At 40.4% G+C, this 24,598-nt stretch overlaps 1 protein-coding gene across 6 annotated transcripts in view; it reads left to right on the forward strand.

The window, feature by feature from the left end:
* The window catches only part of TPK1 (thiamin pyrophosphokinase 1), a 453,486-nt gene that overhangs the window by 219,720 nt on the left and 209,168 nt on the right, over positions 1-24,598 (forward strand). For 4 of the 6 annotated variants that reach the window (XM_030203717.1, XM_030203723.1, XM_030203733.1 and 1 more), the window contains exon 6: positions 11,231-11,443. The exons of the other annotated variants lie outside the window; for them this stretch is intronic. In XM_030203717.1, the coding sequence (XP_030059577.1) occupies positions 11,231-11,443 (213 nt within the window). The remainder of the gene's footprint in view (positions 1-11,230; positions 11,444-24,598) is intronic. 6 annotated transcript variants of the gene reach the window in all.

Genomic DNA, 24,598 nt, shown 5'->3' on the forward strand with positions numbered 1-24,598 from the left:
TTGGAGTTGCAGTTGTTTATTTGAATTTATACTTTTTGATTAAACTGAGGAGGCACGTGACGGGCGGGAAGTCATACACGCATGCGTGGTGCGCGCTGTTTGCGCACCAGAAGACTCCGGCAAAACTTTCCTTTTTTGCTTGCAAAAATTTGCTGATTCCTGGGGCGACGCGGACATCAACCCACATGTGAGAACAATCAGCCTGCTGTCCTCGGAGAATACCTGCTACAGGTAAGTATCTTCGCTTTTCCTCAGAATGAGCTCCATTTACTACTACCCTCTGTCACCTTCTAGTCAACCAGTTCCTAACCCAGTCAGTCACTTTAGCGCCCATACCGAGGACACTCTGTTTATTTGTTAGTCATCTATGCGGAACCGTGTCAAAAGCGTTGCTAAAATCTAAATACACCACCTCTAGCACTCTCCCTCAATCCAACTCTATGGTCACCCAGTCAAAGAAAGTTATCTGAAAAGACCTGCCTCTAGTGAAACCTTGTTGCCTCGGGACCTGTAATCCATTGGATTCCAAAAACTTTACTCTGTTTTAAAAGCATTTCCATTAATTTACTTACCACAGAAGTCAGACTTACCGGATTGCAGTTTCCAACCTCTTCCTTACTTCAGCTTTTATGATGAGGAACCATATCTGCGCTTCTTCAGTCCTCTGGGACCACTCCTGACTCTAGAAAAGCATTGCAAATGTAAGCCAGTGGACCCACTAGAACTTCCCTAAGTTCCTTCAGTACCCTTGGGTGTATGCCATACAGCCCCATTGCTTTGTCCACCTTTAGTTTAGCCAACTCCTCATGAACACAGTCCTCTGAAAATCTTTCAGGGACTACCACCCCTCCATTCCTATTTGTGTTTGTTTTCTTTGGTCCTGCCCCCGGCCCTTCAGCTATAAACACAGTATAGAAATATTTGTTAAGCAATTCTGCCTTACTTTTATCAACTTCTACTTATTCCTCCCTTTCACATCTGAGTCTCACAATGCCATTTTGTATTCCTCCTATCACTAACATATCTTTTTAAAAAAAAGTCCTGTTCCCCTTATTCTATTGGCTATTTTTTATTCCATTTGTATATTTGCTTTCCCAACTTCTTTTTCAGTTTTTCTTAGCTTTTCCAGATATTGCCGCCTGTCTTCCTCTTTCTGCGGTCTCTTGTAGTTTATAAAGATTAGCCTCCTCTTCCTTATCTTTTCAGCTACTGCTTTTGAGAACCAAAGCTGTTTCCTTTTCCTCTTTTATTTACTTTTCTTAGAAAAAGGTTTGTTGCCCTTTTAATAGCTTCTTTCAGATCTGATGCCATTAGCCTTTATTCTCAATTCTCCAAGGATTTGTCACCTATTTGATATCCTTTTAGACTTCTTTAGTCCAGTCATCGGAATAACAACCCTCAGCTAGGGTCCATGCACCAGAGTTTTTTCTGGAACACTGTAGTCCTAAATCCAATCACTAGATACAGCCGTTGCTCAATCACTGTGTCTCCCTTCCATCCACTTCATCCCCAGTCTTGGCCGACACAAGGAATGGACAATCTGCCCATGAAGCGTGCACGACGCTGTCACTGAGCCACCAGTTCATCCTAAGCATCTAATATTCTTAAATTTCATGCTTTAGAAACCTCTTACCCTGTAAAGAATGTATTAGCATGCACTTTAGACAACTATTAAGAATAGAAAGCAAGATGAAAAAGGTACCTTGCTATTCATGGATCCAGTAAAAATGTATTTTTTCACCGATGATACAATTGTGCCACCAGTTGTTCAGAAGTACTGGCTATGTGAAACAAGTCTTCAGTTTCTCCAGGTTTTTGCCACAGTTTCTCTATAGCTTCATTGTCTAAAGCATGGGAGGTCTCGATAGCCAGCACTGTACCTTCAGATTTATTGTAAATTTAATTCCACTGTGGTTTAAACTAAATCTTGCATGTGTATAAATATATGAGTGGCAGGCCACTTTTTAAGAGAAGCACTTATCGTCAATTGAGAGATAAATGCATGATTGAATTAGTGTCAGCATATGGCACCTTGGTAGTTGAGAGAAATGAGCATTACAACTTACATGTGAAGTTAATCATTGTAATACAGGGATAAAGAAAATAATAGTGTAGGTGGTAGCAAATGGTAATGTCAAGAAAAAAAGTCAATGTTGTCTACCTAAATGTATTAACATTTCTGGTAGAATGAGATTAATTCCCAGTCTTGTTCAGAAAGTCGAAAGTATTAAGCAATGGATAAGCGCTGTAGAATGTGAAAGTTTAACAGACTTGGGCTTCTTTTCCTGAGCCTGCATCACCACCTATTGACTATAAAGCAACTACTCCAGCTGAATTTTGAAATATATGAATGATGGAAGATATTCTGACAAATTTTTGCCGCTCTGTTTTAGAGGACTGAACATTATTGATATCTGTACGTCTGAACATTAATGTTTATATCAAAACTACATTTCTGAGAACAGGCAGGCACGCCAGATGTGCAAGGTGCTAATTAAAAGCACAGAGTGAAGCAGTCTGACAAAATTTTAATTAAAATCATGTAAATAGTATATCGGTGTCCTGTCCAATCCTTAAAATTAGAGATAAGTGCAGTTCCTGCCCCAGAAAACTTACACTAGAGGGATCAGTTTTACAGTAAGGCTAAAACAATAATTTTACAGAAAGCATTCTTCAGGCAAATAATTCAGCTAGGGAGTTTTTTTTTTTTTTTTGGTGCAACATGGGAATTAATGGAGGGCTCAGAGTAATAAGTTGCCCAAAGCTCTAAGACTAGATTTTTAAGCCTTGGCTTTGTTTTTCTATGAGAAAATTGTTAACATCCAGAGACTTTTTGTGGCCCCTCATGGAAATTGTATGAGTTTTCTTTTTGAAGCTGGAAGTTGATTGGTGAATTTAGGGGAGGGTCTGGTGCTTAACACAGGAATGTTTGCACGCTTTTGATCTACCATCTGCCGATCAAGTGAAAAATGTGGTCATAGTTTTGGCAGGGAATCTTGTATTTTTAATTTTTTGCCCTTCCTGGTTTCTCAGACAAGCACAAGTCAGCCTTACTATATGTTACTAGATTGTTCTAGGTCCAAGCAACATGTTAATTCCAGATAGTCCTGCAATTGTTCTGTGATAAAAGTTTCTACATTATTTACCAACACCTGCAAATCTGATATTGGCCTGTAACTTAGAACTTGACCTGGATCAAATTTACCAAGTCATTTTCTTCAATAGAGGATTTACTTCTGCATGTTTGAAGCATGTCCAGGTCAAATTCTAACTTACAGACCAATATCAGATTTGCAGGTGTTGGAAAATAGAATCTTGTTTCACTGAACAATTGCAGGGCTATCTGGAATTAACATGAGCCTTGGACCTGGTATAATCTAGCTTTAGGGCCTAGTCGGTACAGAAAGTTATGATTATCCTGTTGGATGACTTGCAAAGGATGATGATCGGGAAGAATCAGAACTTTTGATTCTGTCATGCACCTTGGATATGATAGATCATAAAATTCTTTTGGAATATGTTGCATATACTGGGATCAATGTATGCAATACATCAGATTTTTACCTTGAGTAATTAAGATATGTTGGTATTATTTTGAGCAGTGGATGAATGTCTGGGACAGTTGAGGTTCTGGATAGATGCAAATAAATTGCTGTTTAATGCTGATAATACAGACATTCTGGACCAAATTCTATAAACAGTGCTGAAATATCAGTGCCAACAAAACTCCGCGCCAAGCGCTATTCTGTAAATGGCATTCAGAGTTAGATGCTGTTTATTGAATAGTGCTTACCGCCGAGATCCTGACGAAGACTTAACCAACTAAACCTTTGTGTAAATCCTCACGCCTAAATTAGGTGCAAATCCCCCTTATTCTATAACAGCGCATATAAATTGCAGAAATGCCCATGACCTTCCCATGGCCGCACCTCCTTTTTGGAGCTGCTCATATATATGCGTGTGTAAATTTAAATAAATCCCAATTAACATGATTGATTAATTATCGGCACTAATTGGCGCGTTATTCAGTTAAATTGTGCAAACAAATTAGGTGCATGCCAAAATTTGTACACACAATTCTGAGCACCATATCTAGAATTTGGGTCCTGTGGATTGAATGTGCTATAATGCCTATACATGAACTCATGTTCAAATCCCAGTATTTGATGGGCTGTTAATTCCTGTTCTAAAAAAAAAAAAAAAAAAAGTGAAAAGTTTAGGATTCCTTGCAATTTAACGTTATCCCTCGAGCCTCAGTTCTGTGACTTGTATGTTGTCATGTCCATTCTTGAGATCTCAAGATTTTAGGATGATCATATAGCCAGTAATATTAAGACCATTAGACTACTGTTTATAAGTTAGGGGCTTCAGAATCTGGCAGTTGAGGGTGTCCCCACAGTGCCAGATGGGATAGGCTCATGCCATTATAACATTCATTACATTGGTTATAGGTTATTTGTAAAGATTAAATTATTGTGCTTGGCATTTTAGTTGTTTCATAATTGAAGACCTTTGTATATAAGGGAAAGCTGATTTGAGCGATATAACTCTCTGTGATCCTTGTGGTCTTGTCAGTCTAGGAACTTTGCTTTTCCAGTGCAGAAGGATTTTTGGTTAGTAAAAATAGAGAAGAATATTCAGCCCATAACTGTCAGCATTTTGTTAAACATTGGCTGCCACAGTCTGAATTAGACCTGGATAAGTGCTGGGCCTAATCTTCTCACTGTCTCCACTTTTTTAAAATGTCTGCCGAGACTTCCAGTGGTCTGTGGAAGTCTCGTGATGCCGTTTTTAAAAAGTGTAGAAGAGAGGATCAGCGCAGTGCCATCGGGCAGGAAAGAGTGGGGATCTTTCCTGCCCTGAAGAAGCCACTTGACCACCAGGGTACCATGAGGTATGTGCCGGGAGGGCACCCTGCACTCGTGGGAGGGAAGGCAGTTCCACAGGGATCCCACAGGATCCCTGAAGACCTGGAGGAGATCCCCGCGGGATTCCCGCTATCCCTGCTCCCGTGCAATTCTCTAATAAGCCCAGTTTATAACCTACGTGGGCCCAATTTCTAATGACAAAAGCAGGTTTGTTCCATTCTGAATCACCCGGGTAGTGGGTAATGATATTGAATTTTGGCAGTGTCTAGACAACTTCTGGATGTACCCCAACAGTGCCCCTGGACTACCTTGACACTAACCAGAGATGCTGCTTTGGTCAGAGCTAATATTCAGCTACCTCTGGTGGTTAAATTGTGCTAGCTGGCTCAAACAATAATATTCACTGGCATTTAACCAGATTTACCACTGACTTTTAGCTCTGACAGCCGTGGTACACTCCTGTTAGTGCTGGCGTGGCTCAAAGGTAGATCTGGAAGTTATCTGGACACTGCCAAAATTCAGAGCTGATACTAAACAGTGCCCAAGTAATTATCTGGATACCAGCACTGAATATTGGCCATAGCTGGATAACCTTCAGTGGCCCACAAACTGGTAGCCAGTTAGTTCCAGCACTGAATATCTGGGTCTAATTCAGCCTTTTACTAAAGATTAGCACAAGTTATCTGCAGCAAGGCCTGTAGGAATAGAATGGATCATGTGGCAAATAACTTATGCTAATCTTTAATAAAAGACCCCCTTATATGGTAAGCCCTCTGGGGACAGAAAAATACATACGTTGCCTGAATATAACTCAACTTGAGATATTGAAAAAGATGTGAGCCAAATCCAAATAAATAAATAAAATGGACAGCATTTACAGAGGTGAGCTCAAAAACTTGGAATGTGCTTCTCTTTGAACTGAAAACTACAGTTTCCTCAATTTTGGCTACTCGTTGTTTAAAGGCTTTGCAAGTGGGTAAAAACAAGTACATAACATATGAATTTACAGGAGGATTGTAATGCTGTGTTGTTTTGTTTGTATTTAGTGTATGTTTTTTTGCATTATTATAGTAATATTTACTTTACTGTTTTATGTTTATTTTTTATTGACTTAGTAAACTTCCCTGTACATTCAAGTGAATCAAAGGCAGAATATAAATTATATTAACTGGGCAGACTTGATCTAGATGATCTTTTTCTACCTTCATTTGCTATGGTACTTTATCAGCTTATATTGCCCCAGATAAAATAGCCTAATTATTTTTTCTCCTTTCTGTAATATATCTATTATTAATAAACAGCACTGTACAGTACTGTTAATAGCAGTAGAGAGATAAAAATAATTATTCCAGTCCAGCATGTTTCTGGCCATGCATCAGCATTCTGGTATTCTGCTGTGACTCGGACAGACATGCAAATTTGCAAAAGTAAGTGTTTATTTTAGTTTTAATAGGTGTGGTAAAAACACTTAACTTAAGCCAATTTCAAAAAAGGTTTGGCCAATTCCTGGAAGAAAAATCCATAAACCATTATTGAGGTAGACTTGGGGAAATCCATTGCTAGTCCTATGGAAAAGTAGCATGGGCTGGGGGGGGGGGGGGGGGGGGATTCTGCCAGGTACCTGTGACCTAGATTGGCTACATTTGATAAAAAGGTACTAATTTTTTAAAAAACGGAACAGACTTGTTATACTCCTCTCCAAAGAGACGTTTACAATTGTAGGATACAATGAAAAAAGTATAACAAGTCTGTTCCGTTTTAAAAAATTTTTTTTTAGAAGAGAGGAGACCCAAGAGAGTTTTGTCTTATTATTTTCCTTGGAGTACACATTTCAAGTCATACTCTCTGAGGTTCTAAAGACCCCTGAGGCAGGCCTTTGGGCCGAAACACGGCCATGTCGGGTCATTTTTTATGTGAATTACGTCATTTTTTATGTGAACAAACAAATTATTTGGTATCCTCATTCATTCTCCTCACTTTTTGGCTTCATATCTCACGGTTTCGTGAGGGTTTTTACCTCCTTTTTGTTTTATCTTATCTTGGAATGATCACATTACCCCATACTTAAAGATCTTCATTGGCTGCCTATACAATGGCGTGTTAAATTTAAAGCACTGAGGACCCCTTTTACGAAGCAGTGGCAAAACAGGGCCTGCACTGGCGTTGGCACGTGTTTTTGACACATTCCGAGTCCACCTTTCACCGCAGCGGGTAAAAGGCAGGTCTTTTTTTTTTTTCAGGAAATGAGTATGTGACAAGTGAAGCACTTGCCGCACAACCATTTTGGGGGGAGGGAGAGCACTTACCGCCACCCATTGAGGTGGCAGTGAGGGGTCCCGCACTAACCCGGCGGTAACCAGGCAGCATGTGGCACTGCCCGATAACCGCCGGTTACACACTGGCACTACAAAAATAAAAATATTTTTGTAGCGCCAGATATGATGCATGCTAGTGGTGGGAACTACCGCTGGGCTGTTGTGATAGCCCTGCGCTACTTTCCTTTTAACGAGCGGTAAGCCAGCGTTGAGCTTACCGCCGCTTTGTAAAAGGGGCCCTAAGTTTAATACACAAAGCCTTGAATAATGAAGCTCCGCTTGACATTGCTACTTCTCTAAGGGGTCCCTTTACCTAAGGTGCACCGAAAAGTGGTCTGCGCTGGTGTACATGCGTGTATTGGACGCATGCAGGTTCATTTTTCAGCACACCTGCAAAAAAGACCCTTTTTTGGACCAAAAATGGACATGGGGCAAAATGAAACTTGGCGCGCGTCCATTTTGGGCCTGAGACTTTACTGCCACCCATTGACATAGGGGTAAGGTCTCACGCGTTAACCTGGCGATAATCGCCGGCGTGCGTACGTACAATGCCGATTACTACGTGGTTAGCACTGTGTGCCGGAAAATTTCCGGCGTGCCTACTGGATGTGCAAACAAAATGAAATTACCGCCCAGGCCACATGGTAGCCGGGCAGTAGTTCCAAATTGGCACGTGTTGGGCGCACGTAGGCGCCTACACGGCTTAGTAAAAGGGCCCCTAAAAATCTACCCTCTAACGTGCTGCCTACGCTCTGTTGATAAAATGGTACTTGGTGTACCCTCATTTAAACAAATCAGATTGGATGTGTACCACTCTGTGATTTTTTTTTTATGTTGAAGGTGCTTGTTTAAGGCGCATTCATTTATCCAATAGCTTGATGAGAGGTAAAGTTACTTAACAACCTCTGGGAAATTGTGTAAAACCATGCAAAAGTTTATCCACATAGATACTTATATATATATATATATATATATATATATATATATATATATATATATATATATATACCCACCAAACGTTTCCTTCTTATATGGACGTTAATTGGACTGGTTTTGGTCTGCATGTGTCCTTGAAGCTGTTATGAGAACACTTATAAAAATTAAAAATTTAAAAAATATTTGGGGCCCTGTTTACTAAGACGCGCTAGTGTTTTTAGCACACTAATTTTTAGCACATGATAATGCTAGAGACATCCATATTGTGAAAACAATCCATGACCACCTAAACTTCAGGAAATCACTAAAAACCAACCTCTTCAAAAAGGCTTACTCCACCGATCCAACATAAACCCCAGTATGTTTTTTCTAGTGAAAAAGGTGCCGGTACTCAAATGCCAGGCCACCCTTCAGGGATGGGGTGATCACTGAGGGGACCCACCCCACAATAGCCAGACCTCCTGCAACCAGTCACAGAATCTATGACAAGGCAGAATTGATTTGTAGAGCCTGAGCTCTTTCATTAAAACTTGGGGATCATGGGTCAATTTTAGCAGACAATGGAAAAGGTGTTGGTACTCAGTACCCCCAAGTACCCCCTCAAAAAAAAGCCCTGGTAAACCCCCACACCCGGCAACACAGCAAAACCAATGATCGTACTGGACAATATACAATCTTTCCTCCCTTCGACCTTATAGGTGCCTGAAACGCACATACCTTATTCGACTACAACATAACCTTGTATTTGTTCTCAACTGGACTTGGCGAACGCCTTTACGGTACTGTGTAAGCCACATTGAGCCTGCAAATAGGTGGGAAAATGTGGGGTACAAATGTAACAAATAAATAAAATATATTCCTTTGGGTGTCTCCAGTGTAGTGTGTGCTAATTTTTAGCGTCAGCTAAAAACAGCATGCCTACAGGGCAGCTTAGTAAACAGGGCCCTTGGTTAATGGTGGGTATATACATAAGTATCTCTATCAAAATACATAATGATGTTTTCTCTACTTTGGCCCCTGGGATGTAGAGTTCCAAAGGGCTCTCTATTTTTGCCCCCATTTTACTTAACTTTTTCAGTTCAGTGGAAACAGAATTGAAATCTATAAGCCTAGCATATTATATTCATGCAGATGATGTGCAGATAGTTTTCCCAGTTACTACATCATTTGCCAATTTTGTTGTGCATATTGCATGCAGCTTGTTTTTGATGTATTTTATTTTGGTTGACAACTAATGCCTTAAGTTGAACACCATTTTTTTGGGTGGGGATAAAGCTAATCATTATAATCAACTGGTTTTACATTGAATAATAATTTTATTTCTCTTCATACTACAGTCAATAGCGGCCCTTTTACTAAGCCGCGATAGGCTCTAGGCGCATGCAGTGCGCACTCAAATGAGACTGCCGTTAGGCCTGGTGATAATTTCAGATTTGGCGCGTGCCCATAATGCCTGGATGCGCATCTAGTGTGTGAGCCTTTACCGCTACATTGATGGGTGGCATTAAGGACTCAGGCCAATTTTAGATGCGCACTGGCTTGTTTTACCGCATGCCCTTTTCTCATCACATTAAAAAAAAAAAGAGCTTTTTTTGCAGATGTGGTAAAAACTGGCCCAGCGCATGCCTAATACACGTGCCTACACTGCCGCAGGCCACTTTTTACTTCGGCTTAGTAAAAGGGCCCCATAGATTGGGAGTCTGAATAGATTCTACCTTAGAAGGTAAATCTTAAATTTGTCATTTAGTTTTCTCTGTATTTCAAAAACTACATTTTCCAAATTAGATCCAGATTAGATCTTTCTTCTGTATAGATGATTTGGAGAAATTGGCTCATGTTTTCTGTGATTTCATGCCTGGATTATTGCAATTTTCATATTCAGGAATTTCAAAAGCATTACTGTCGAGGTTGCAATTATTACAAAACACTACTGCTAAAATTTTGCACAAGTTAAAATTTGACATGATGACTCCACTTACAAAAACATTACATTGGCTAACCGTGGAAGGAATTTAATTTAAAACTCTCTCCTTGGTCTTTAAGCTTCTTTATGGAGATTGTCCATCTTATTTGATTCCATTATTCAAGGCCAGACCTTTGGTATCTGTGTAATTCGTGTTCATAAGTTCAAGTTTCCAAATTCTTCTCTTACCTACCTAGCATCATCTCGTAAAAACTTTTTAATGTAGTAACTCCAAGCTTTCGGAATTCTGTACCTCATTCTATTAAGATGTGAAGTTGATTATGGGGCTCATTTTCAAAACAGAAAACAGTCCAAAAAGCGGCACAAAGCCACAAATGGATTTATTTTTTAGCTAAAATATCCAAATTGCTTTTTTCAAAACCCATTTTTGAGACTTTTTCTATGCAGCTTATATGCAGTAAGTCCAGATCACAAAAAGGCAGAACATGGGCATTCCCAAAACTTGGACATTTTTCTACCATAGCAGAACAGAGCAAAAATGTGTGGGGATAAAAGTTAGATGATTTGGTCTAGACCTGTTTCAATTGTGACTAAGTCAAAGGTGCCCTAAATGACCAAATGACCACTGGAGGGATTAAGGCATGAATTCCCCCTTACTCCCCGGAGGTCACTGACCCCCTCCCACCCCCCCAAATATGTGAAAGAAATAGTACATTCAAGCCTCTATGATGGCTTCAGATGTTATGGCCAGTCCTATTAGTGCAGCAAGCAGGTCCCTGGAGTAGCCTAGTGCTCAGAGCAGTGCACTGCACTGAAGAGAAGAGGACCCAGGCCCATATCCCACTCTAACTGTTACAATTGTGGTGGAAATTGTAAGCTCTCCGAAACCCACCAAAAACTTACTGTACCCACATTTAGGTGACACCTGCTGCCATAAGGGTTATTATAGTGGGGTACAGTAGATTTTTGGTTTGTTCTGGAGGGCTCATCATACAATATAAGGGGGTAATGGTGAGATGTGTACCTGGGACCTTTTATATGAAGTTCACTGTAGTGTCCTTTACAGTGGTGTGCTGGAGCTGGCTCGCACCGGCTCTGCAGAGCCGGTTGTTAATTTTTGAATTATTTTGCAAGCTGGTTGTTCAGCTGTCTGCAGGGACGAAACAAAGTTTTTTTTTTTCCCCTAGAAATTACAGCGGGAGGCTGGAGGCACACATACCCAAACACACCAGCTGTCACCTGATATTGGTGCACGCGTGGTGTGTGGCAGCCCTGCCTCCTCGTGCTGCATTGGGAAGGTATTTGTGTGCTCGTCACTCGTGCGCTGCCTGGTTCGCCTCAGCAGCGCTCAGCTGGTCGTGGTGCCGTACACCGTCAGCAAGCAGCATACCCTGCCTCTGGTAAGAATTATTTTAATCAGACTTGTTGCTGGGCCGGGGGGCCCGTTTGTTGAGGGAGGACAAATTTGTAGTAGTAAAGTGGTTGGGGGAGCATTGTCCCCCGGCTGCCCACCCCCCCCCCCCAAAAAAAAAAACACTTGCTGCACGCACCGTCTGTGTTCCGATTCTCTCTCCCCTGCTGCCTTTCCCGCTGCCCCATGCATTTTAAGTTTTATTTTGTCCCTTCGGTTTCTCTCTTCTTCCCTCTTGCATCCGCTCCCTCCCTCACTCCCTCAACCTCTCCGCCCCCGCCTGTCGTCATCCACTCCTCTACCGTACCTGTAGTAGCTACAGGCGGTGGTTAGAACAGCCAGGTCATGATGCATTGCGAGCGTCGGGGTCCTTCTGCTGCCACGTCCGCCTACTCTGATTCAAGTTGCTGTTTCCGCGTAGGCAGGACGCGGCAGTCAAAGGACACTGTTGGGAGTTGGGACCAAGGAGGTTTGAAAGAAACTGATGAGCTGCTGCGCTGCCTATCTACTCCATCACGGTAAGGAAGCCAGTTTGCTAAATCTCTGTTTTCAGTGCCCCCCCCCCCCCCCGCACATCTGTCATCTCCTCAAAGCAAGCAAACCTATGAGCTGCTGCATCCACGTTGTCGTTCTTTATTGCCCATCTTCTGTGTACCAACTCTAAAGCTGTTTCAATTGGATAGGTAGTGCCTTAAAATGTAGAGGTCAAAAGTTTTGTTTTGTTTTGTTTTTTTTTACTTATTGGACAGCTTTTTAATTTATTTGAAAGCTTCCCATATAGTCTAGATATAAATGTAATGAAATAACAATTGAATATCACTAACACATTTTAAGAAATTATTATAGCTGGTAGAAACAGCAATTTTAAACTCTGTATTTTGTGCTCATTTTTCTACACTATAAAAATAAATAAATACACTGTATACAATACAGATGGCCAACTTTCAGTGAGGATATCCTGTTTCCTGATGGATTCCGCTTAACTGTTGTTGTCGTAATCTACCATGGGAAGCCAGGTGTTATAAAGTTGATGGAATATATTGAAATTAAATGGAAGTAGAATTAAACTCTCCTTTCATTGGGGCACACATGGAATCAGGTCTTCATCTGTTTTGTAGAAGTTTACCTTTTAGATAGACAAATGGATTATTCTGTTTTGAACATGTTTCAGGGGGAAGTGGTTTTATTAGTTAAAATAAATATTTTGTTTCATGCAGATTTCTTTTGTTTATACATAAATGGACTATATATAAGCCCCTAATCAGCCCATATTGGTTTTCTTATATTTTGTTCTTGTGATAACTTATACTGTGGCAACTGAAAACTCTTATCTCTGTCTGGTCGGTAATAAAAGGAGCTCATTGTGAGCACTATCTACCCTAAAAGGTTGTTTTGTGGCTGTATGAAGAATTGTGATATTGAATAAATAAGCGTATGTGTGTGTCCCTAGTCATGATGTATCCTAAGTTTATGTAATCCTTTCAAGAAATCCAGTTAATCTTTTAACTTATTAGTGGAGCATAACCACAGAGGCTTGGTATGGTCGCATTTTCAATATGGTAATACTAGGGCCCAGCTAAGGAACAGCCAGGTTATTTTGAGTTAGTCTTCACTGGACCAAACTTGCTTTCCTTGTGCCATCACTATCCAGCAGGTAGGCAGTGTCTTAAAAGATGAAGGATAAAGGACTTTTTTTTACATTAAAAGAAGGTAAATTTGGATGTAAGGATTGTTTGAAAGCACATTCTCTCCCCGGGTATAGCCTGCTCTGCAAATGGTTTTTTTTTTGGGGGGGGGGGGGGGGAGGGGTGGACGGGGGGGGGGGGCCGAAGAGGTGGTTCAGAGAGAGAGCCTGTTGTTAAAAATTTACCAGCACACCACTGGTCCTTTAGGGTGCTCCACTGCTCTGCTGGGATGTCTGTGTGGCCAGTCTACTAAGAATGCTGGCCCCCAATACATCCTAATGGCTTGTTTTTGTTCATTTTTCCCTTAGACATTTTTTTTAATGGTTCAAAAAGATAGATGTACTGAGCAAAAAAACATCTAGCAAATGGCCAATTTCAAAACAAAAAGTTGGATATTTTTCTGGTTTGAAAATGGTCATGTTCTCTCAGTGGTTTACCGAGGGTGGGGAGGTGGGGGCGGTCCGCCCCGGGTGCATGCTGCTGGAGGGGTGCAGGGAGGCTCTGCTGGTTCCTTTGCTGTTAGTTCCTGTTCTGGGGCAGAGGGAGTAGGGAACCAGCGGAGCTGACAGCCGTGCAGCAGCTCCCAGCAGGTAAGAATGCACCGGAGGGGGGTGTCGTGCTGCACTGTGGGGGGGGGGGGGGTGTGCAGCGGCGATCCGCCCCGGGTGGCAGCCGACCAAGGATCACCACTGTGTTCTCTAATGGACTTTTGGATGTTTTCCGTAAAATATCCAAAATCAGATTTAGATGTCATATTGGAAATGCCCCCTCCACATGTGATTTCAGAAACTTTTAAAATCTTGGTTGTTTTTTAAAAGTATTTTTAGTCCCTTAATGTTACTTTCCAATGATATTTTATGTATTTCATTATAACAGTGGTTATTTGTCCTCCAACTATAGGGCCCTGTTTACTAAGCCGCATTATAGAAGTGTTAACATTTTTAATACACATTAACCATGTATGCGCCTACAATATCCCTATAGCTTTCTACATGGTTAGCGAGCATGCTAATTGTAGGCGCATTAAAAAGGATAATGCGCCTTAGTAAACAGGACCCTTAAACTGACTAGAGCTAAGAGTTGAGTCAGTATATAAAGCTCTCATATTTGTTCCTGTTGAGTAAAAAAGATGTAATCGTTGTGCAACTAAAATATTTTTCATTTGAAGCATGGAGGTATAACCTGATATATCTGAGAACAGTAGGAGAGGGAATTGTGTTCTTAATATAAATCAATGCTCTAAACACTGTACCATATATCTACTATTGCTGTGCATGTTTGCCGTGCATTTTCTCTTTACATAAATTGCACATTATAACATATTAGCTAATTTGCTCAACTTCTGATGGCAGTCTTATAATGACCAAATGATTACATTAGCACATGGGAGAATATGCTTCTGCTCTGTTCTTTTTTTTCAGTACCCATTATAATTCCAGCCTGTGTTGTCTTTTTTCCTTAATAGGAAAAGTAGTATTGCAAATAAAGAATGTGATCTAATGAGATTATTGCCACCCCGATCACCCCATTGGAATTTGAAAATAATGTAGAATTAGAAAAGGTACAGAGAAGGGCAACGAAAATGATAAAGGGGATGGGACGACTTCCCTATGAGGAAAGGCTGAAGTGTCTAGGGCTCTTCAACTTGGAGAAGAGATGGCTGAGGGGAGATATGATAGAGGTCTATAAAATAATGAGTGAAGTGGAATGGGTAGACGTGAATCGTTTGTTTACTCTTTCCAAAAATACTAGGACTAAGGGGCATTCGATGAAACTACAAAGTAGTAAATTTAATACGAATTGGAGAAAATATTTCTTCACTCAACGTGTAATTAAACTCTGGAATTCGTTGCCACAGAATGTGGTAAAGGCAGTTAGCTTAGCGGGGTTTAAAAAGGGTCTGGACGGCCTCCTAAAGGAAAAGTCCATTGACTTGGGGAAAATCCACTGCTTATTTCTGGGATAAGCAGCATAAAACGTATTGAGTTTTCTGGGATCTTGCCAGGTATTTGTGACCTTGATTGGCCACTGTTAGAAGCAGGATGCTGGGCTTGATGGACTTTGGTCTGTCCCAGTGTGGCAATACTTACGAGGTTTATTGAGCTGTCATTTCACTCTTGTGTAAAGATCATCACAATTGGTGTGTTCTGATGTTTACTCTCAAAAATATGTTGATTTTTTTTAAAGATATTTTCTGTAATGTTTCAAAGTAATAGTGTATTGTCTTGTACTTAGAAAAATATTATTTATTTACAACCTGTCAACAGATCCAAAACCTTTGGCATCCTATGTATTGAAATGGAAAGCAGGAAATTATAGTAGCAGCAATGTTGTCATCTCCAAGAGAAAAAAAAAGGGAAAGAAAAACTACTACTTTGATGTAACTTGTATAAAGTGTTGAAAATTCATTATTCATTGACAAGCAGGATTGAGATAGGAGCACAAGTGGGTAACCACATCTGACAGTACTAAAATGGAAGAGCTCTGCAGAGCTCAAAACCATTGCAAATTTCTGAACATGCATAGTCCTTCCCATATACAATCATCCCCTCAGTTTATTTTTCCACTCTTCTGAACACAACTAAAATAGAGCCTTCCCAGAATTTTTGAAGAGATTCTCTTTTTTGCTTATACCAACTGTGTTTTTGTTTTTCTCAGTTTTTTTCCTTATTATTTTCTTGTTCCTGTTAAAAAAGAGCAAGAATATTTAGTTGTGTTTTGCTGCTATTTCTTTTCCAGTCATAGAGCCATGGGGCAGACCTCATTGAGGTTCCAACCCTGCCCCCCACCCATCACAATAGGAGTAGAAATATTGTTAGGTGTACATAAGCTGTTCCTTCTCTGTTTGAGCCCCACTTGCCACTGTTACAGAGATGTGGATTGTCCCAGAGAACCAGGAAAAAAAACTTTGCTTTTGGTGAAATAGTCTTCTGCACGGAAGTTAACTGACTCTATGCCGTCCAACAGGTTGTCATCTCTCAATGTTTCCTTCATCCACTCATGCAGGGGTGAAGAAGGGGTGTAGCATACCTCCTGAGGCAGCTTCAAGTCTTGAACTTGCTTTAAGTGCAAAAGAAAAGCCATACTGAGTCAACCAAAGTCTATTGAGCCCAGGATCCTATCTTTAACAATGACCAGTCTGGATGATATAAATCTGGTATATCCCAAAAAGTAGATTTATGTCCCTTAGTACATTTCCAAGGATGAGCAAGGACTCTTCCAGGTCAGGCATTGGACAACTGTTGCAGCCCTAAACATCATCAGGCCTCAAGAGGGCAGTGGGTCGATATGCACAGGGCATCAGTTACAGTCCTACTAAACAGGAGCAGTATGATTGTATCAGGCTTCTAGAAGGCATAGAGGTTTGCATTCATAGAGCACTGGTTAGAGCTATGAAAACCAGTGAAATAACATGCAGAGACCAACACATATTGACACACACTAACTCCATCGATGTAGTTATAAGTACAGTACAGTCTCGATTATCTACTACTACTACTTAACATTTCTAGAGCGCTACTAGGGTTACGCAGCGCTGTACAATTTAACAAAGAGAGACAGTCCCTGCTCAAAGAGCTTACAATCTAATAGACAAGTGAACGGTCGGACCTAAACGGAATTAACCGTTGTCGGATAACTGAAAAGTTGGGTAATACAGAAAACAATGCATAAACAAATACACAGAGTTCCCAATTTTCAAATTAAAACAAAGATTTTTAATAGAAATAAATGTGATGACATCACTGAGAGATCTGTCGAATATTCTGGATGGTCTGATTACTGAAGGTCATATAATCAAGATTGTACTGTATGTTTTTTCATTGGATATATAAGTAGATACATATAATACACAAAAACCAACAGGAGCTGTCAACCACCCACCAAATCATGACCTCAGAGCAAGTTCTGATATTTCCATGTGTAGAAATATGGTACAGCCAGGAGCCCCCACCGGAATGGTGGAAGGCCAAGCCTTAGAGCTCAGGCCATATAGAAACCCTTGTCAGGTCAACAATGTAATGGCTAGTATGGCTGGAAGCTTGCTGGAAAAGCAGGACACAGCGTTTAGCCCAGATTAAGGCCTAAATGACCTGAAATTGGAAAAGAATAGCCAAGGAATCTGAAATCAAAATGGAAACTGTCAGCTATAAGATGGAGTCTCTTATTTCTGTATCTGAGTTAGAAAAAACTTGTTTTTCTAAGATAATGTCAGGTGCAAGAAAAATAGGGAAGTAACAGTTGAGATAGAGGAGGAGGCTTTCTGGTGACCATCTTGTGGTTAAGCAAGTTTTGAAGTAAACAAGTTTAACATTGAAGTCTATGGAAACCCATTGATTTGAATGTAAGCAGAAGGGTATAAAAGACTGAGAAAATTTGGGTGGGGTTGGAGAACTCCCAGATGCCATCCAGAGATGCTGTCCGTTAGACCTCTACACCTGCTTGTATATCTAATCCTGTTGTACTACTCTGGTGAGTGAAATTAATAAATCCATATATCTTTGCAATCTATCCTCTCTCTTTCTTATACAACATTTAGCAGGGTGATTAACCTCTTGAGTTAGAATGGGTATTAGAGAGTGTTTATATCCGTTAGTATTAATCCAAAGGCAAATGGTCATGATCAGCCTTCTAGAAAATCTCTCTGGTAGGCGGGTGCCAGACCAGCATACCGGAGAGGACCCATGGGACAGTTTTCCCCAGAAAATTCACATGATAGGTGAGAGGCCTGAACACACATCTCTTCCCCTCCAAGAAAAATAACAAAATGGGCTCAATTTCCTTCACATCACACCCCCCATCCCCACAAAAACAGTGAGCAGGTTTCCTACCTGGGACTAGTCTCCCAGAAATGTTTCAGGTGGAAGAGGCTATCAAGGATTAAGTGAGGGGTATTAGTGGAGGAAGGTCACAGATAAACTAGGAAAACAAGGTATGTTGCTACTATGTGATTCAATTTATTACATGGAAAGTACATGCTAGCATTTCCTATTTCTGTTTCAAAATAAACATTCCACAGATCCTATGGCTGATGTAAGTGCTTGCACCTAAATTATAGGTGCATATCTAAGCTGTTAGGCCAGAATTCTATAAGGGAAAACAGTCACTTAGGTTGCTTTATAGAATAGCCTCCCACCAGGTATCCAGTTATAGAATTTCCCTCTGGATTCCTAACCAAAGTCACCACATTTCGAGTGTGCAGACTATATGGAGCATGCCTCAGAGAGTAAGAAATCATTTTGGTGCTCCTCATTCAGAGTAAGACAGATGAGGGTAATCAAACTACCTGCTCTATTGCAAATCATATGAGAGAGGCATTGTTTCTCTGTGGTCAGTTTTCTGTCCGAAACAACATGCATACTTTTGATTTTCTAAAACCACACAAGTTGTTCCATTCCTGACATTTTCCCCACCCCCACTCCCATAAATGCCTCTTAACAAACTGGTCAAAGCTACTGATATTGTAGAACAACATGGATAGTTTTGCCTGTACTGAAAGAATGCAGTAATCAAAGTATCAAAGCCTCCATTCCAGTGAGTAAGAATACAGTTTTTCCTGCAGAAATGCCTTTAGTTATTGCCCTCCCCATTTGTTGTTAGATTCTTGAGTCATCTTTATGGACATCAGTGAGAGAGAAAAGATATATGCTGGAAATGCTGCTCCAAGAAGATATTGGCTATTTGGCAAAAATGCCAACTGTTACCACTTTCTGATGAACCACCTCTGAAAGCTAAGATGTGGACAATGAATTATCACAATAGCCCATGTCACAAAGTTTGAAATCATGCCCAAAACCCTAAAAGCATTTATTGGTAGCAGGTCCTGAGCTAACTATGCTGTCATTTTCTTCAGCCATACTTGAGATGGGGCTTTCTGGCAGCTTCTTACTTAATGTTGATTGAGCAGGGCCCTTATGGACTCCCTTCGTAGGACATTTTGGTGCAAGGTGATATTGGAGCACTGAGAAAACACAGGTTAAAGTTCCAGCAAATGTTTTGTTCTGCCATTGTGGATTTGATCTGTTAATCTGCTGGTCCTTTAGTCATCTTCAGGGAGCCTCATTAAGTCTGTATTGCTCAAGCAGGTGATTGTACCATGAAAGGACTGGGACATGTGCTTATACTCCTTCATTTTCCCCTGTACTTCTCACTCCTTTCCTTTGCATGCCTTATAATTCTCCACTGTACTGTCAGCATAGCTGAGCATGGCTCTGTATTAGGAGGCGTCCACCCTGAGCCACAACTCAGCAAGTTTATGATGTTTCAAGCTGCTGGATTTTGTGTCTCTACTCACTTCCTCATCTCCTTTCATCTTTTTCCTTCTGCTATTCATTTTAAATCATTCCTCCAGCACAGGAGGTTTCAACCCATTCCTTGGGGCATACCCAGCCAATGGGGGATATCCTGAAAACCCCGACTGACTGGGTGTGTGCCCCGAGGACTGGGTTGAAACCTCTGCTCCAGCAATTTGAATATTAATGTACCTATGTTTTCCAGAGTCTATCCTTACCGATCTCAGTATCCCTTTCCATGACACTGTTAGATTAATGACAGAAGGGTAATCTCTCTCTATTATTTCTCCTAATCAGGTAGCTGTAACATATTCTTCCAGGTTTGTCTTTTTTGTACTTTTGTTTGGAGGCTTTGTCTTAACCTTGGCCAGTACTCTTTTACCCCTGCTGCCAGGTCCTGAAACCATGTATTTACCCACTCGTCTGTTCTCTCCCTCTGGATGACGATAGCTATTGCAGCTCCACTTGTGTTCCTGATCCATGTCCTTTTTTGTTCTTTGCCTGCTGTTGTGTGACCTAATCTACTTGTGTTTACTTTGTGGGTACTTGAGACCCCTCTGTCCTTATGAGGTAAACTGACTAAACCTGTACCATGGGATGTCAAAACCTGGATACCGAGAGTGGTCTTTGCTACAGTAACTCCAGTTTAGATCCCACTTAATGTAGGCTCCTATTATATGTTAGGATTCAGCGTTTGTGCCCTATTGTCAGCTAAACTTATCACCTAAGTGTTCAGCTGAAAATTCATCTTAATTTAGATCTTATAAGTTTTGTTTATAAATTTAAGCCTGCTTATGATCTTAATTTATGAGCTTAATGCTGAAAATAAGTGCTAAGCTCCTAATTTATTCTCCCCAACCTAAGTCCACCCCTATTACCACTTACATTTATGTTGCTACATTTAAGAGTTTTGTGAAATTTTGAGTATATGTTTAAGTACTCAGCCCATGTAAATTTTCAGTGAAGCCAATTGAAAAGTATAATTTTCAAAGTTAGAAGCATAAATCATTTGAATATTGGGTCTCCAATTTCTATCCCCTGTCATTAGGGATCCATACTATTGGTGTGCGTCAAGCTAAAGATAATGGTGATCCATCTATACCCCTAAAATCCAGTATACCTCCCCAAGTGTATTTTTTTTCTCCTCGAGGGCCACAATACCATTTCCTAGATCCAGTCCCTCACCTTTGTTTCCCCAAAATCTCACTGCCTCATAGCCCTTCTCACTTATCAATGTTGAATCAGCTCTGCAGTAGCTCGGGACTTTACTAGGTCTGGTTCCAATTCTGGCCTGGCTCTTCAGCTTCTTGATAATCTATGTACAGAGTGATGGTCACCCCAAAGATGGCTACATAATCAAGATGTGGGGTCTGTGGCCAAAAATTTACTCAATATCTCTTTTCTTTCACTCTCACAGCACATGGACTTAAACCAAAGATCCTCCTCCTACTACTACTTATCATTTCTATAGTGCTACTAGACGTACGCAGCGCTGTACACTTGAACATGAAGAGACAGTCCCTGCTCGACAGAGCTTACAATCTAATTAGGACAGACAAACAGGACAAACAAGAGATAAGGGAATATTAAAGTGAGGATGATAAAATAAGGGTTCTGAACAAGTGAATAAGGGTTAGGAGTTAAAAGCAGCATCAAAAAGGTGGGCTTTTAGCTTAGATTTGAAGACGGCTAGAGATGGAGCTTGACGTACTGGCTCAGGAAGTCTATTCCAGGCATATCCCAGTTGTTTGGGGAGAAGAAACTGTAGCCTTCACTATCTGCCAAGAGGACACAAAGCTAAGAGGCAAAACACCTACCTATGCCCACCTGACTACCTGTTTTCCACCATCTAGTTACCCCTAACAATAACATACCAATACTTGGAAACTTGGGCCTAGTAAATGCCAGGACAACCAATAAAAATTTTTCCTATGATTCATGAGGTCATCAGTGAGTTCCACCTATACATCTTGGGCATAACTGAAACCTAGTTGGATGAAAGCAGAAGAGTCCTATTGACCGAAATGTGCCCCAAAGGATTCACCATTTAGCATTAACCAAGACCAGGGAAATGAAATGGAGGGGTAGCAGTTCCAATCCAAGTTAAAATCCAACTGTGCAGAGTCTCCATTTCCCACCTGTCTGAATCAGAATGCCTCATCCAGCTAGGAGATAAGGAGCTAGTGTGGCTGCTCATGGTCTACAGAGCACATTGCAACAACACATAATCAGTATAGAACTCCTGGATTTGATGACAAAGGTATCCCCTGGGCTTCACTAGGTTAGTGATCATGGGAGATTTTAACCTACATATGGAAATGTATTAAGTTATGTCCAATAAAAAGGTATCTTATTTTCTTTTCCATGTTTTATTTTGTTTGATTTCTATTGATAACCTACATATGGAAAGTCCATACACCACCATTGCTATTTTCCTTGATTCAATGGCAACTTTAGGATTTACACAGGTGATTAAATCTCTAACCCCTGAAAAAGGCCATATACTAGACTTGATGTTCTGCAAAGGGGTCAGCATCTTTGCACACAATGCTGTTGGCCTCAAAATAACACCCCTATCATGGGACAGATCATTTTCTAAAAGTTTCAATAATTTTCAACTGTAAATATAATTTGTCTTCAATTTAGCTACCTCTGTATTTATCCTATTGACTGTGTCCTACCCACCTTGTCTGTGTCTCAACTTTACTTACCCTCTCAGTGGCCTATTGTACAAAAAGCATGACCATCATATTTAAATGTTCTAATGCATGCCTATTAAGAAATTTCATCTGTATTCTGCTAATATCATGAGTATCGTAACTGTTATATGAATGTTCTTCAATTCTACCTATTATGGTATTTGTACTCTGCTGACATTTATGGAGTTTAAGATGCTGTGTCTTGTTTTTAAAGCTTTGAACTTAGGGAATCCTTGTCTAAACAGTTAGTGAGGTATTCCCCTTCATGTGAACTACATTCTTCTCAGAAAGGACTTTTAAAATTACCTAGTTTGCACATTGTCAGATTGACTTCAACTCTGAAGCGAGCATTTTCCTACAGTGGACCATCATTATGGAATTCATGGTTTCAGTGTTTTACTGACAGTTGTTCATACCGTGGTTTTCGAAAAGCCCTGAAGACCTTATTATTTCAGCAATATTTTAGATATATTTATAATGTTTAATGATGCAGTTTTAGACTGATTTATGTATTGTATGATGCATGTATATGATTTTGTTGTAAACCGCTCAGACACGTTAGTATCGAGCGGTGTAGTTATTTATTTATTCCAAACTTACTATACTGCTTTAACTGGCAGTCAGGGCAAAAAGGTTTACAGGCTAAAAATACAAGATAAAAAACAGAAAGGAACTAAAGTTCATTAATAGGAAAGAATTATCATGCAAACAAAGAAATTACCAAAAACACCCAAATTTCCAGAAAGTTGGTGCCAAAACTAAGTCATCCCAGTACTAGGTATCGGTGGTGGTGTAAACCTACTCAAACAACCAGGTCTCCAACAGAGATTTAAATTCTTTTCAGAGAGAGCTCGCTGCACAGGGACAGAGGCATACCACAAAATGGGGCAACAAAGAAATGAATCTACTGTGTTGTTTAATGTGTGTATTTCTGATAGTGTATCATGTCGCCCCTATCATTAGGATTCAGTGTAACATAGTAACATAGTAGATGACGGCAGAAAAAGACCTGCACGGTCCATCTAGTCCACAAATACCTGTCCGGAATTATGTAAGCCACATTGAGCCTACAAATGGGTGGGAAAATATGGGATACAAATGTAACAAAATAAAATTAAAAATAATATGGCTTCCACTGTTTAGTTCTCTACCGTCTAAGCTTGCTATGGTGCTTCATCAATGCACACCAAGTAACTCCTTGATTGCATGCACAAGTGGCCATTATCTATTAGCACTAAAGGATAGGATATGTATCAGCTGCAGAAAAGCAAAAATAGCCTGCTGAGGGGAATGCAAAGAGGCAACATTTGTCATATCCAAAGACATCTGGCATTCTGTTGTGTCTGCGTAAGCATGGGACATGATGGAGAGAGGTCATCTTGGCCCTCTGCTTAAGCTCCCACTCCAGTTAAGTCCTCCCATCTCTCTGACCACACTGCAGTCTCATGAACAAGAACAGGGTCTTTCCTACTATTCCTTTGCTCACACATATGCTGGAGAGCAGGAGATAGCAGTGAGTGCATTGTACCATGTTATATTTTGTGCTGTGCATGCCTGCCAGCCCAGGCATCAATTCTTAATGTATGCTTAGGCTGCAATCGTTTTGTAGATTTGCTATGACTTAAGAAACCTGTATACCTGTTTCTTTTCAACCTGCTTGTCTACACTGCGTTTCTTTTAAAAGTATTTTGAAGTAATACTGATCCTAATAGCTGGCAAGATTTGGACTGCAAGGGTTCTGAAAACACATTTGATCAACAAAGTAATAGTAAAATGGAAAGGCTACCTGTGCCACTTGTGAAAAGAAATCAGAAGGTGGTATTGAATAGATGAACTGATTAATCTCCAGGCCTGCAGCCATGTAAACTATAGCTGACTTCATCATTTCTAAATGTCATAAACATTATCTAATGAATGGTAGAAAGATGTACAGTGACTGATTGCTGTAAAAATGTAAGTCCCTTGCCTGGAGCTCATGCCTTCTGCTTTTAACAAAATGGCAAATAAATTGAGCATTTAAAAATCAAATGTTAGGGAACATGCTGTCCTGAAAGCAAGATGAGATAAATTGCATAACAAAATAAATACATAAATAAATTTAAAAAGAGGCACAGAAGGGGGATAAGACTGCATTAGGCATCGGTAATAATCCTCAAGACAATTGGGGGGGGGGGGGGGGGGGAGTAACCCAAACACAGTTGCAGGTACAGCCTCTCACCATCTTTCTGAGCATACTGGATGGACCACGCTGGTCCTTATTTGCTGTCATATACTATATTACATGGTATATGTTACACAACATGAAAGAAACAGTTGCAAAGGGGAGAGGCACTCAGAAAATTGTTAGAGAAACTGAGATTGACAGAAAGAGATGTCATTAAACTAAATTAAATGTAGCCTGTCCCTTGGTAGATTGTGGCTCCAAGGGCTACACTTGAGTTTTGTTGATGGGACTGCAGGGGGAGGGAGA

This window comes from Microcaecilia unicolor, chromosome 1, assembly GCF_901765095.1.
Source record: "Microcaecilia unicolor chromosome 1, aMicUni1.1, whole genome shotgun sequence".
Taxonomy (NCBI): Eukaryota; Metazoa; Chordata; class Amphibia; order Gymnophiona; family Siphonopidae; genus Microcaecilia; species Microcaecilia unicolor.